The following is a 14202-nucleotide window of genomic DNA, read 5'->3' as shown; positions in this document are numbered from 1 at the left end:
TTTAGAAGAAGAGTACAGAGAAACATTTGCAATTGAATGTAGGAATCGATTTGCAGTCGTAGAGACTTTAAGAGACGAAGAGCAGACAATTAATGAAGAATGGTGTGATATTAAGAACATAATCAGTCGGTTAGTAACAAGAAGAAAGCCATGGATATCAAATGATACTTGGGAAACTATAAAAAGGAGACAAAGATAGAAATTGATTGTTGAAAGTTTCGAGGAAGTAATGAAAATAACAAGGTGGAGCATGCTAACTACTACAGTATTAATAGTGAAGTAAAAGTAAAAGAAAGTCCAGGAATGACTGGAGAGAATATTTAGACGGTAAAGCAAATGAGGCTGACAAAGCTATGAATTAGGAACTGGTTATGGTGTAAGAATTGCTCCTAGAATCATTAATAAAATCTCAACAGGGGGAAAGAAGAAAAAGCATATAACTATCAAAAAGAGAGAAGGATCTATTATAACAACAGAAGATGAAGAAAGACAACGTTGGATGGAACACTTTAGAGAGGTTATGATCAGGAGAAATTAAGTGAATAATTTAATTGATATACCTGAAGCTGATGAAGACCTTGATGGACCCATGAATGAATTCAGTGTGTTTGAAGTCGAAGCTATCCTTAAAAAAACTAAAGAGATGGAAAGCCCCTTGATACGATGGAATAACTGCCAGAGATTATACTGGCAAAAAATGAAGCGACTTCCAGACTACTTGCAAGATTATTTTGTAGAATGTGGCATGAAGATGCAAAACCTGATGAATGGGAGTTAGGAGTGTTTGTGAAAATGGCAAATAAAAAGGAGACCTGACTGATTGCAACAATTACAGAGGCATAACACTTACGTCAGTTATGAAAATATATCAGTAGTATGCTTATTCTACAGAGACTGGACAAAAAGATTGATGAAAAGCTTAGAGATGAGCAAGCAGGATTTAGAAAAGGTAGAAGTTGCCTTAGAAATTTTCATTTTGAGACATGTTGTACAGCAATGCATAGAAAATATAAATCCACTTTTGATGGCATTTGTGGACTATGATAAAGCCTTTGATAGTGTGCACCGGTCAATTTTGTGGAGAGCCCTGCGTTATTATGGAATTCTTAAATATGTAAATTTGATTAAATCTGATCATGTTAATGATGTCTTATCAAATGAATTTCCAGTGAACAGCAGAGTACTCCAAGGGAGTGTATTGTCACTTAGGTTGTTTATCCTCTTATGGATTTTGTAATGCGTAAAACAGTCTGAGAAGGAAGGATTTGAATGGATTGGTGATCGTAATTTAGCAGACCTATTATTATTCAAATTACTTGCTAAACTATAACCCTAGTTGGAAAAGCAAGATGCTATAAGCCCAGGGGTCCCAACAGGGAAAATAGCCCAGTGAGAAAAGCAAACAAGGAAGAATAAAATATTTTAAGCACAGTGGCAACAATAAAATAAATATTTCCTATATAAACTATAAAAAACTTAAAGCAACAGGAAGAGAAATTAGATAGAATAGTGTGTCTGAGTGTACCCTCAAGAAGTGAACTCGAACCCAAGAGACAGTGGAAGACCATAGTACAGAGGCTATGGCACTATCCAAGACTAGAGAACAATGGTTTGATTTTGGAGTGTCCTTCTCCTAGAAGAGCTGCTTACCATAGCTAAAGTCTCTCTCCTACCCTTACCAAGAGGAAAGTAGTCACTGAACAATTACAGTGCATTAGTTAACCCCTTGGGTGAAGAAGAATTGTTTGGTAATCTTAGTGTTGCCAGGTGTATGAGAACAGAGGAGAATCTGTAAAGAATAGGCCAGACTATTCAGTGTATGTGTAGGCTAAAGGAAAGTGAACCGTAACCAGAAAGAAGGATCCAATATAGTACTGGCTGGCCAGGTAAAGGACCACATAATTCTCTAGCGGTAGTATCTCAATATTTTAGCTACCATAGTAATGTAAATAACGTAATCACCATATCAGAGATGTAGTTGTAGGTGTGGTCGTATAGACATCAAGAGGCAGTGTCATGGTGACATTGTCACCAACGTCCAGTTATCTGTCAAGCATGGTTGGAACTACCCAAGAGCAACTGGAGACGCCAACTCCAACTCAGATGGCTGAAGTTGAGCTGCATCTCGCCAGATTTAAAAAAAAAAAAATTTGTCTTGACATTAACAAGACATCCATCGTTGTTCTCTGATAACCCTCTACTAATTATAAGGCGCTAGGAGTCGAGGATGGATAAACAAAAGGTGGTTATGTAGCTAAGTCTAACAGCAAGCTACAAAGAATCCTTATCAGTAATATTTCCAACTAATTAAAAAAAAAAAAATGAATAAAATGGATGAAAAAAGTATGAAATATAGTTATTCAAGCAAGCAAGCAAGTGATCTGATGTATGATCAAAACCTACCAGTCTCCCCTGAAGCCGAAAGCAATGAGTGCTTAGTAGCCACTGGAGACATATGGTGATGCAATACATTACACCCAAATTTAAACTGATCAACTGGTCGCATACGGTTCGGATCCCATATTTTGATACACTTATCCTGACTGCAAGTTGCAAACAATCCAGTATCGGCTGGGTACCACTGAACACATTCTACCTAAAAACAAAACATACACTGTCAAAGATAATAAAGTATTATTGTTTTAGTTAAATGCAAAGCATGCACAAATGAATCTAATACCCACAATATACTGCACATATTTGACAAAAGTTAGAAAAAAAAATATGGTGTTCATCTTTATCTTCTAAGTAATATTTATCCAAAAATTATAGGCAACTTTTCTTCATTGCGTATATTCTTTTAACTAAGAAAAAAAAATCAGAGTGAATATCAAACTATCATTATTAAATGTTTTTGCACAAATACAAACATTCATTCTTTATGTAGGAGATATGATTCAGCACAGCTGATTTAGCTTTAAATACTTAACACGAGGTGTCAATGACCCTCCGCTAGTTAGCGGGAGGAGGGGTAGACTGTCCTGCCCGTTCACTCACTCACTTGGCAACTGAGCCCACCTTTTGGTTTGGTTACAGTTGGGTGAAGACTTGCACGTCTCTCGCCCAGAATTTTCCCTGTTAACTGGCTGTAATAACTTTATTTTCTTTTTCATTTACAGGTATGTTTGTGGTTTGGAGACGGCAGTCATGTGGGTTTACCCTGGAGTATCGGGCTGCTCTTGTGGTTCCTTTTCGTCAGAAAAGGAGATGGATCCTCACAGGCTTTTGTGCAGATGACACCCCTACTTGGAGGCTTCTCCTTGCGCTGAGTATCAGGAGTAGTTATCTTCCCAGTGGGAGCGGTACAATAGATGAAGGAAGAAGTCTAAAAGGGATTCTTTGCCTTCAGGCTCATCCTCAAAGTCGAAGAAATCCCAACTTCTTTCTCCCGCAGCTGGTACCTATCAATCTACCTCTTCCCGATCAGATACGAGTGATGACAGTCTAACCCCCGGATAACCTTTTAGTAAGGAAGACCACGTTACTTCCCCTAGCAAAGCAGTGGTGGCTTCTCGTCTAAGGGAGTCTAACTCTCTTGACATCTTGCTCCAATTGAGGCCTTCCCAGGGGTTTTTGGGTTTCCCAAAAGTGAAAAGTTTCTGGAGGTGTGGAAGGAGCTCGTATCTGTTTCCGAATGGGTTGCTATTGGCTCTAACCTGTCCCAAGCCATTGGAAGGGAGTCCCTTTCAACCGGTCTCGTGCCTCTGGTGGAATCTTCCTCCACAGTTCCTCTTTCAACTAAGGTTCTACAGGCTAGTGCTCTACTAGGTTCTAGCCTAGTGCTGTGAACCCCCTGGGGTAAGTGCGTACCGAGTTCCGTTGGCCAGAGGTTCCTCACGCTCCTCATCCTGATGAGCTTGTTGACCCTTCATGGTCCTATGGCGGACACACTCACAGATGCCAGAGGTTTTTTGCTTGAGTGATCTACCTCTTCAGCTGCTCATAAGTGTGACCACAACTCGTCAGGTGATCACGCCCGACAGCTCTCCACCACGACTTAATGACTTAAAAGTGCTCTTGTGGGAGTTTCGCCAGCTTGGTTAGAAGGCGCGGTGTAATATTTGCAAGCGCCTTCTTCCAAACCAGTCTTGGCTTGCTCGTCATTATCTGAGAATGCTTGTTCTTGCGAGGACATGCACGAACCACAGGCTGTTTGCGAACCCTTAACGCTTTCCAGCTTGCCAGCGCACTCCGGTGCATCAGTGCACTCCGGTGCATCAGCACTCTCCGGTGCATCAGCACTCCCCGGCTTGCCAGTGTTATTCAACGCATCAGCGCTTTGCTGTGCACCAGCGCTCTACAGTGGAATCTCGCAGTCAGAAGGAACAGGAAGGTAGGTGTTTTGACAGGTCACAGTTGCCCCATTCCCCTTCCCGCAAACGCATTACAGTGCGACTGTTGGGGAAAGAGGGAAAGCGCTCCACAGAAGGGTTCAAGATATCGAAGATACCATATTCAAAGTCTGAGTGCTGGCGATTAGGAGATTGCTGGGGCATTGGAAAGCGCTGATGCATTGGAGAACGCTGATGCATTGGAGAACGCTGATGCGCTGTCGGGTGTTGAGGCGCTGGAGAGCGTTGACGTGTTGGGCACTGACAAGTTCTTCATGAGCGCTGGTGCACTGATGGGCGCTGGCGCATTGGAGAAGGTCTGGAACGCTGCATAGGGCGGCTCGTTCGCGAGGGCGAGTGACATTTGGACACATCACGAGCAAGCAGGCGTGTTACAGGAGTCTGGAATGAAGAAGGCAGCTCAGAAGGTCGGCGAGAAGCAGAAGATCGCCGTGTTAAAAGGTCGGGAACATGGATGGGCGAACATCCTCCGAAGGGGATCGCATGCGATCCACAAAAGAGTTGAAGGACAAAGTCCAAGGACTAGCGGCAACTTTGTCAGGGGAAGGTCCAGGAGAAGGTGAAGGTCAAGGGCCAGAAGACGATGGAAGAGGAGGCTCCTCTGCGGGGAAAGGCTGTGAAAATGAGGCTGAAGATCTTCCTAGGCGTTCCCAGCCGTAGGTGTGGAACACAGTTTCATGAGCAAGACATCAGTGGATCCCCATTCATTGCCCTTCTTGCAGGAGTCCTCATTGGGTGCAGTCATCACCCTGTGAGCAGTGTAAGTAAGGGCTGTCTTCTCAATGAGGATGAAGAAGCCAAAGCGAGATTCTTCATCTTCAGGTCTTCCCTGAAGGCTGACATCCACTTAACCTCTAAGCCTTCTCAGTCTTCCTCCTTTGGGAGGTAGTCAAAGAAGACTTTACAAAATTCATTAAAACTTAGGGCAAGTCAGAGTGAGGCTGCTTTATTTGCTTTCCCTAAAGAAGCTGATATTTTGTCTTCTTAGGTGAAAACCCAGAACTCTTATCACGGATGACTACCTGGCTAAGAAAGACGCCCCTAAAGATTCTGTGGCCTTCCTTAGACATTGAGATTCTTCTATTGATAAGAAAACTAGCAAGCCCTGGCAACATTGAGGGCTAATAGTTCTTTTCCTCCTGTACCATCTTCCCCCAGCAGAGGAAGTACTTGACGTGACTCCCTCCGTCCAGCTAAGGATTCCTGAAGGTGCAGTTGATTAACGATCCTCATCTTCAGTGGCAATGTCACCTTCAAGTTTAACACCCAGTAAGGGAAGGAAACAGCCACAACCTCTCACATCACCAAGCCCAATTCCTTCGACCTCCTCTTCACAAAGTGAAAAGAGGGAACACCATCAAACTTCTTTACCTCCTTCTTGGAAGCATGACAGGGATATCTTCAGTTACCTTAGAAAATATTCTTCTCCTTCAGTCACATGGTGTATCTATATGTCATCCAAATATGAAACTTTTCAGACTCGACACCATAGAATCAGAGAGAAATCTTCAGATGACTACGAGAGACCCACACTCATGTTTATGAGAACTAACCTGGCTCTGCAATCTTTCTAACAGTATCTGATAGGCCACTCGGTTTCATCGATGATTGACAACACCACTTTACAGTACAGTAGTGGCACATGTTAACAAAACAAGAAAGTACAGTTTCACAGCACCCCTGTGAGTTGACGATGTAGCCTCACGATTGAGCACTAAATAATGCATTGGAGTTGTCAGTAAGATTCATTCCTGGCAAAAGGAATTTAATCACCGACAAACTCTCACCATCGACAAGTAGTTGGAGCATAGTGGTCTCTTCATCCTCAAGTGGCAAGGAGCCTTTGGTCTTTGTGGGTTTCTCTAATAATAGATATGTTCACTACGAGGCTCAACAGGAAGTCTCTAGATCCTCCATGTGACAAACTCAAAAACCTGTCCGTAACCTATTCTTGGTTTGAATCTTTCTTCATCTCCTCTCTTAGGGAAGCAACCAAAGATTCCGATGATTTACTTCTTTGCCCTGAGAGGGTACCAAGATGCTATATGAAACGGACTCAGCCTGCAGACCACGGCTACAGAATGTCTTCATCAGGTCTGGCTGGCTTAAGAAGGAGATCTCCAGAAACACTATCTCTTTCTGGCTGTGCAAGATGATCTAATGTATTGATCACAAATCCAGAGAGCACAGGCATGAGCTCACAAAGCAGATGAGTGGGTGTGATATTACCCTTTAGGAAGAAACTGTCATTGGGCCAAGTTCTGAAGGCAGGAGTATTGAAATGCCAGACAACCTTCACAGCTTACTATCATTTGACATGTTTTCGTAAGGACCTGTGGTAGGTGCTCAGCAGGTTGTGTAGTGTACCTAGCTCCCTACCAGGACAAAAAGAATCTTGACCAAGACAGGTTGTGACAAGAGTCTAGGATGAGAGTAAGAATGTTTGGCCTTTTGTCCTTTTTTCTTTCTCCTCCCTTGGGGTCTAGTGGTCAAACTGTTATGTTGCTGGAATGGATCTTAATACAGGTATGTTACCATACCGAGTAATTACAGAATTCTATTTAGGCTAAAAATGAGTTTTACCTCCATCCTCCAGTACATGATGTAAACTTATCACTTTAACATTACATTTCAGATGTCATATCCTAAAGGGATATAGCTTTCTCCATGACTCTGTCCAGATAACAGAAGCCTATTATATCACCTGAAAATTTGAGGTTATAGAAGGTAGATTGGAGTTAACACTTTTTGCTCTCTCCTAAGATTAGAGCATTCTGATATTGTGTAATTTTAAACCAGAGTTTAGTTATAGACAGCTTCCTTTCCCCCAAGGATAAGTCTCCTATTTAAGGACGAGGGTTGTATTCATGTAGGAACAAATCACAAGTTTTTAAAAGTATTGCATATTTTTCTTAAAGTATACAAACCCAAGCTACACGTTTAAGATACACTTCCTTGCTCATCCACCTCACAAGCTTTATATGAAGATCAAAGTAGCAAGGGGTTGGGCTTCCCTTGTTGTCTGCCTGTAACTACCTACACCTCATTATAAATTTTAACAGCTGAGTTTACAACTTGGCTGAAATGATACTCCTATTAAAAGATTATGCTTTGGATATTTAGAAAAAATGTTAATTATTGTACATTTAAGCAATGTGTTTTTTGCTCCCCTTCCTTAGAAATGGTATTTCACCAATGCATCTGCTCTATACCGTTTTTATCGTGCATCAGGGTGTGGTTCTGCATCTTTTGCTACTCAGCTGATTTTCATGCACTCAAACCTAGTCCATTACATTTATATGAGTCTGCTTCGTCTGTCTTCCTCCTTTTTCTGCTGTAAGGTGTAGTGGAATCTCTTGATATCACTATTCTTCCTACTCAATATGATTTTCAAAAACCTTTTATTTTCCCTTCTGATAATTGTTATATGGTAAAAGAGAAACTCAGTATTATTGTTTTTCATGTTTATTCTACATAGAATTATATAGCTTTATCAAATTTTACTTTATCTAAAAATTATGTATCATTAAGTGGTGTTGTGATAAAGTTGCTATTCTGATAATTAACATTAGTTTTAGCCTTATTTCATCATAATCCTTATACAGGTATTGGCAGTAAACAGGCCATCCTATCTATGATTTAAACTACTGTAATAGATAAAATTTAAGGCAGATCAGAGAGAAGAAAAGTATACTGAATATTTTCCTTTTCTTTTACTATAGAACAACCATACACTCAATAGAAAAGTCAATAATATGAAAGTTTACCAAGAATGAAGTAGTATTTGGCAAAATTTAATTTTTAGAGTAAATATTCGTAATATTATACTACAGTAATACTGTATTGATAAATCTAGCATGTGATGACATTTATATTTCTGAATGTAGTAACAAGACTTTTTTCCAACATGTCTGGAGTCTAACTCAATTGAACCTTTTGGTGCCAAAACCTTTTTATCCATCATACTAAAGTCCTTTCCTTTGCACCTTCACAATCTAAAAAAAAATAAAGATTTTGCAAGCAAAAACATGCGTTATCAAAAGAAGCGATAGAAGAAGTTTTTTAGGTAGTAAGGTGGCCAAGGCATTACCTATCTGTTGAGATAATACTGCTAGAGAGTTCATAGGGTCCTTTGACTTACCAGATAGTACTACTTTGGATCCCCCTCTGGTTACAGCTCATTTTTCCTTTGCCTACACATACACTAAATAGTCTGGCCTATTCTTTACACATTCTCCTTTTCCCTCATACACCTGACAACACTTGGGTAACCAAAAAATTCTTATTCCCTCCAGAGGTTAATTACTGTACTTGTTCAGTGGCTACTTTCTTCTTGGTAAGGGTAGAAGAGACTTGTTAGATATGGTACTTGGCCATGGTAAGCAGCTCTTCGGGGATAAGAACACTTCAAAATCAAACCGTTGTTCTCTAGTCTTGGGTAGTGCCATAGCCTTTGTACCATGGTCTTCCACTGTCTTGGGTTAGAGTTCTTTTGCTTTAGGGTGCACTCAGGCACACTATTCTATTTGTTTCCCTATTTACTTTCCTCAATGGACTATTTTCCATGTTGAACCCCTTGAGTTTATAGTATCCTGCTTTTCCAACTAAGGTTGTAGCTTTGCAAGAAATAATAATCATAGTGTCTCCAGGGTTTTAAAATTGCCTGTTTCTAGTTCTCAAGGCTATAGGAGGTTGGCACCTATTTTAGATGTTTCTAGTTTCAACAAGTTCTTAGTCCTAACATGATTCTTCATAGAGAGTCCTTCCATGGTTTTACCTGGAGTTCAAAAAGACGATTGGATGTTTACAATTGACTTGTCAGAGACTTATGTTCCCTTCCTCCCAGAAACAGGCTCATATCTTGGATTTATGTTTAAAGAAAATGTGTATAAGCTCAATTCCCTATTTTTAGGGTTATGCACAGCTCCTTGGGTCTTAACAAGAGTTTTCAATGTAGTGGTTACATCCTTCTAAATTCAAAGTACTGTACTTCTATGTCTAGATGACTGGCTGATCATCAACAATGGCTGAGTGACTTCTTAGACCCCCCCAAAAAAATCTAATAAAACTAATGCAGAGCCAAGATTGTAATCAATTTCGAGAAGTTTTGTATGCTTCCATTCTAATAAGAATTGTTCTTTGTGAAAACATTAGAAACTGTTGGGGTGAAAACACTGCCACAACAGTTTCCTGAACAATATCAACAACTTTGTTCTTAATGAGTTCTTTTCAAAGAGAACTTCTAATCTGCATTTCAAAAGGAGGCCAAAATTTTCTCTTAAAGTGGTTGAAATTAACTGACTACTGAAACAGATATATGCTCTGCATAGGTGACTGGCACAACCTGTTCTGAAGTACAGTACAAACATTAACAGAAACAGGTACATGCATTAATCTGCACGGGAGAGTGGCAAAGTAAGATTTGTTGAAGGAGGAATAAGCTCATGTGAATCACTCAAAATCTCAACAGCACTACAGTATGTTCATGAATTAAAGCATCTCTTACAGCAGGATTTCAAAAGTTTTTCAATATTCTCGAGCCAACTATCTAAAAAAAACTAGTAAATTGAGATCTAAGTTCCCCTTTTTAATTGTCTTGAATAAAAGCTTTTACATCTTGAATCCACAAGCTAATAACTTGTCTTTAAGGGAAGATGTCACATGAAGGGCAGTGTAGGCAACAGGTGAATGAAAAGCTTTAGAAACAAAAGTGAATTAGTAGCAAGAGAAATAGCAAGTGATTCATCTAACAGAATGGGAAACAAAAGGTTACAAGCAAATAGCAAGCAAGTTGCCTACAAGGAATGCATTTATGAGTATCCACTTGAGTCGATGGTTGCTTATTCACTACATTTTGCATAACATCTAAGCATAACACACTTGAAAGATATACAACTATTATCCTAAGAAAAGGAAGTGAGCTCTCTACAATCAAATGACAATACCAGAAAGTAAGTGAAAAGAGAGTCCTCTTGATGCTTTGACTTATAAGAGAGTGGATCGAGATAGAACTGGGTGAGAAAGGATGCTGTTTGTTTGCCTCTAGGAACAAAGACTCTTCCTTAAGCTATGGCAATAGAACTGGGTGAGAAAGGATGCTGTTTGTTTGCCTCTAGGTACAAAGACTCTTCCTTAAGCTATGGCAATAGAACTGGGTGAGAAAGGATGCTGTATGTTTGCCTCTAGGAACAAAGACTCTTCCTTAAGCTATGGCAATAGAACTGGGTGAGAAAGGATGCTGTTGGTTTGCCTCTAGGAACAAAGACTCTTCCTTAAGCTATGGCAATAGAACTGGGTGAGAAAGGATGCTGTTGGTTTGCCTCTAGGAACAAAGACTCTTCCTTAAGCTATGGCAATAGAACTGGGTGAGAAAGGATGCTGTTGGTTTGCCTCTAGGTACAAAGACTCTTCCTTAAGCTATGGCAATAGAACTGGGTGAGAAAGGATGCTGTTGGTTTGCCTCTAGGAACAAAGACTCTTCCTTAAGCTATGGCAATAGAACTGGGTGAGATAGGATGCTGTTTGTTTGCCTCTAGGTACAAAGACACTTCCTTAAGCTATGCCAATAGAACTGGGTGAGAAAGGATGCTGTTGGTTTGCCTCTAGGAACAAAGACACTTCCTTAAGCTATGGCAATAGAACTGGGTGAGAAAGGATGCTGTTTGTTTGCCTCTAGGAACAAAGACTTCCTTGAGCTATGGCAATAGAACTGGGTGAGAAAGGATGCTGTATGTTTGCCTCTAGGAACAAAGACTCTTCCTTAAGCTATGGCAATAGAACTGGGTGAGAAAGGATGCTGTTGGTTTGCCTCTAGGAACAAAGACTCTTCCTTAAGCTATGGCAATAGAACTGAGTGAGAAAGGATGCTGTTTGTTTGCCTCTAGGAACAAAGACACTTCCTTAAGCTATGGCAATAGAACTGGGTGAGAAAGGATGCTGTTTGTTTGCCTCTAGGTACAAAGACTCTTCCTTAAGCTATGGCAATAGAACTGGGTGAGAAAGGATGCTGTTTGTTTGCCTCTAGGAACAAAGACTCTTCCTTAAGCTATGGCATTAGAACTGGGTGAGAAAGGATGCTGTTTGTTTGCCTCTAGGTACAAAGACACTTCATTAAGCTATGGCATTTTTTTTTTACATTAATTGAGCTATTCCTTATTTTCACAGTAAATTTTATTGAAAGTTATTAAAAGATATTTTCATGGGTTCCTTAGAAGTTACAACACAGTACTGAGCACTTATAAACACACAACTAGCCATGAAGAAGTATAGGCTCTAATTATAGCCAAACTTTTAAGTTATAGTGGGTTGAGGTATGCTCAGTTAGTAAGAGCATGATTTACTAAAAAGCAGCTACAGTACAGGATTTGGTTGGGGATAGAATAGGTCTTGGAAAATATTTTCCTGAGGAAAGAGGGACAAAACTCATTTGCATATCATATTATTATAGGGACAATTATCAATTATCATCAAAGGATCTAGTTTAATGAAATATTAGAGGGTTGGTAGACTTGAATTGGAAAAGTAAAACTTAATAAGGGATCAGCTCGGTTGCTGCGGGATACTATAGAACACCCTTTGTACTACCATTTCTACAATCTGATGTGTGACCTTTTAATTTAAGTACTATCTCCCTTCATGTGGCCAGTTAAAAAATCAAGGTCTGTGAATCTTAAACCAATACAGCAGACTACTGGTAACTTGAAAAATGATGTTTTCATATTAGAATAAATTTTTTAATATACTTACCCGGTGGATATATATATATAGTTAACGTCTCCGACGGTCCGGCAGCCGATTCAAAACTCGCGAGCGATAGAGGGGTTGGGTTGCTGGGTGTACACTAGCACCACTACACAGCAGGATACCATCACTATTCCAAAGTTCTCCAGTTCTTCTCTGCCCGTAGGGTCTCTAGAGGGGCGGAAGGGAGGGCGTTAAATTATATATATCCACCGGGTAAGTATATTCAAAAATTTATTTTAATATGAAAATATTATTTTTAAATATTTAACTTAGCCAGTGGATATATATATATAGCTGATTCACACCCTTGGTGGAGGGTAAGAGACCAGCATTAAACAGTGTAGGAATATAGCTCAAGAGTTTTGATATAAAACACACTTAAGGATATTACCTGATAAGGAAGCTGACTTTTATGATACTTTGCCTCATTAGTCCGCTATCCTTATGAAGCACAGCGATCCACTCGGGGCTGAAAGACCTCTAGGAGCTGTCATATCTGGGGTGAACACCCCTATGACAGGACCTCCACCAATACCCTTGATCTGGGCACTCTCAAGAAACAAGCTTGACCACCCGCTAAAATCAAACTATTGCGGAAGACTGTCCCAGTCTCTACATACAACCAAAAAGATAATAGTTTCAAGAGAAGAAAAAAGGTACTGTATTAGGATCAGGGGAATGTAGTGGTTGAACCTTCACCCACTACTGCACTCGCTGCTAAGAATGGTCCCAAAGTGTAGCAGTCCTCGTAAAGAGTCTGAACATTCTTTAAGTAATGTGAAGCGAACACAGATTTACTCTTCAAGTAGGTTGCATCCATAATGCTTCGTAAGGAACGATTTTGCTTTAAAGCCATTGACGTTGCCACAGCTCTTGACTTAATGAGGCTTTACTTTCAGTAATCGAAGGTCAGTCTCACTGCAGTGAGCGTGAGCCTTTCTAATTAAGACCCTGAAAAAATACGAAAAGGCATTCTTAGACGTCGGTAAGGAGGGCTTCTTGACCGAACACCATAAAGACTCGGATTCACCACGTAAGTTTTTGGTTCTGTTAATGTAAAATTTAAAGTGTTCTCACAGGTCATAGGACTCTCTCTATCTTGTTACCAACCACATCTGACAGGTTGGGGATCTCAAAAGATTTAGGCCATGGATGGGAAGGACGCTCATTCTTGGCTAAGAAACCAAGCTGCGAAGAGCATACTGCCTTACCAGTACAGAAGCTGATGTTCTTACTGAAAGCATGAACCTGACTAACTCTTTTTGCAGCAGCAAGACTCACTAAGAAAAGTGTCTTCAGAGTAAGATCTTTAAAAGAAGTTAAGTGCAAAGGTTCAAAATTTCTCAGACATCAGAAATTTAAGGGGACAGCCAGGTTCCAAGCTGGCGTCATTACCCCATGCTTCTTGGAAGTCTCGAAAGACTTGAGAAGGTCTTGAAGGACTTCATTGCTCGCGAGGTCTGGGTTCCTGTGTCTGAACACTGCAGCTAACATGCTCCTATAACCTTTAATGGTAAAGGCAGAAAAGTTACGTACATTCCTAAGGTGTAGCAGGAAGTCAGCGATTTGAGCTATAGAGGTATAGGACGAGGAAAAAGGAGGTGGCCTTGCACCAATCTCGAAATACCTCTCATATAGACTGGTAGAACCTGATGGTAGAGGATCTCCTTGCTCTGGTAATTGCTCTAGCTGCCTCCTTCATAAAACCCTCGAGCTCTAGAGAGTCTTTAATAGTCTGAAGGCAGTTAGATGAAGTGTGTGGAGGCTTTGATGGAACCTCTTTATTGAGAAGATCCAGGCTTCTTGTAAAGTCCACCATTCACTGATGTACCTCGGTGAACCATTCTCTTGATGGTCAGAGGGGAGCAACCAACATCAACTTGGTCCCTACGTGAGAGGCAAACTTCTGTAGGACTTTGTAAATGATCTTCAATGGGGGAAACGCATACACCTCCAGGTGAGACCAGTCCAGTAAGAACGAATCGACATGGACTGCCTCTGGATCTGGAACTGGAGAGCAGTAAGAAGGAAGCCCCTTCGTTATTGAGGTTGCGAACAGTTCTATGGACGGACGTTCCCATATCCGCCATAGTTTCTCGTACACCTC

At 40.6% G+C, this 14202-nt stretch overlaps 1 protein-coding gene and 1 long non-coding RNA gene across 2 annotated transcripts in view; one reads left to right on the top strand and one right to left on the bottom strand.

Moving 5' to 3' along the window:
* Positions 1-14202, top strand: part of LOC137621190 (uncharacterized) — a 90003-nt gene that overhangs the window by 35683 nt on the left and 40118 nt on the right. The window lies entirely within an intron of this gene.
* Positions 1-14202, bottom strand: part of LOC137621188 (DNA excision repair protein ERCC-8-like) — a 38740-nt gene that overhangs the window by 3512 nt on the left and 21026 nt on the right. The window contains exon 4 of the mRNA XM_068351602.1: positions 2404-2596. Within this exon, the coding sequence (XP_068207703.1) occupies positions 2404-2596 (193 nt within the window). The remainder of the gene's footprint in view (positions 1-2403; positions 2597-14202) is intronic.

The sequence above is a fragment of the Palaemon carinicauda genome, chromosome 27 (genome assembly GCF_036898095.1).
Source record: "Palaemon carinicauda isolate YSFRI2023 chromosome 27, ASM3689809v2, whole genome shotgun sequence".
In the NCBI taxonomy this organism is placed as follows: domain Eukaryota; kingdom Metazoa; phylum Arthropoda; class Malacostraca; order Decapoda; family Palaemonidae; genus Palaemon; species Palaemon carinicauda.
Note: the sequence above shows the minus strand (reverse complement) of the source record. Positions and strands in the feature narration are given on the sequence as shown.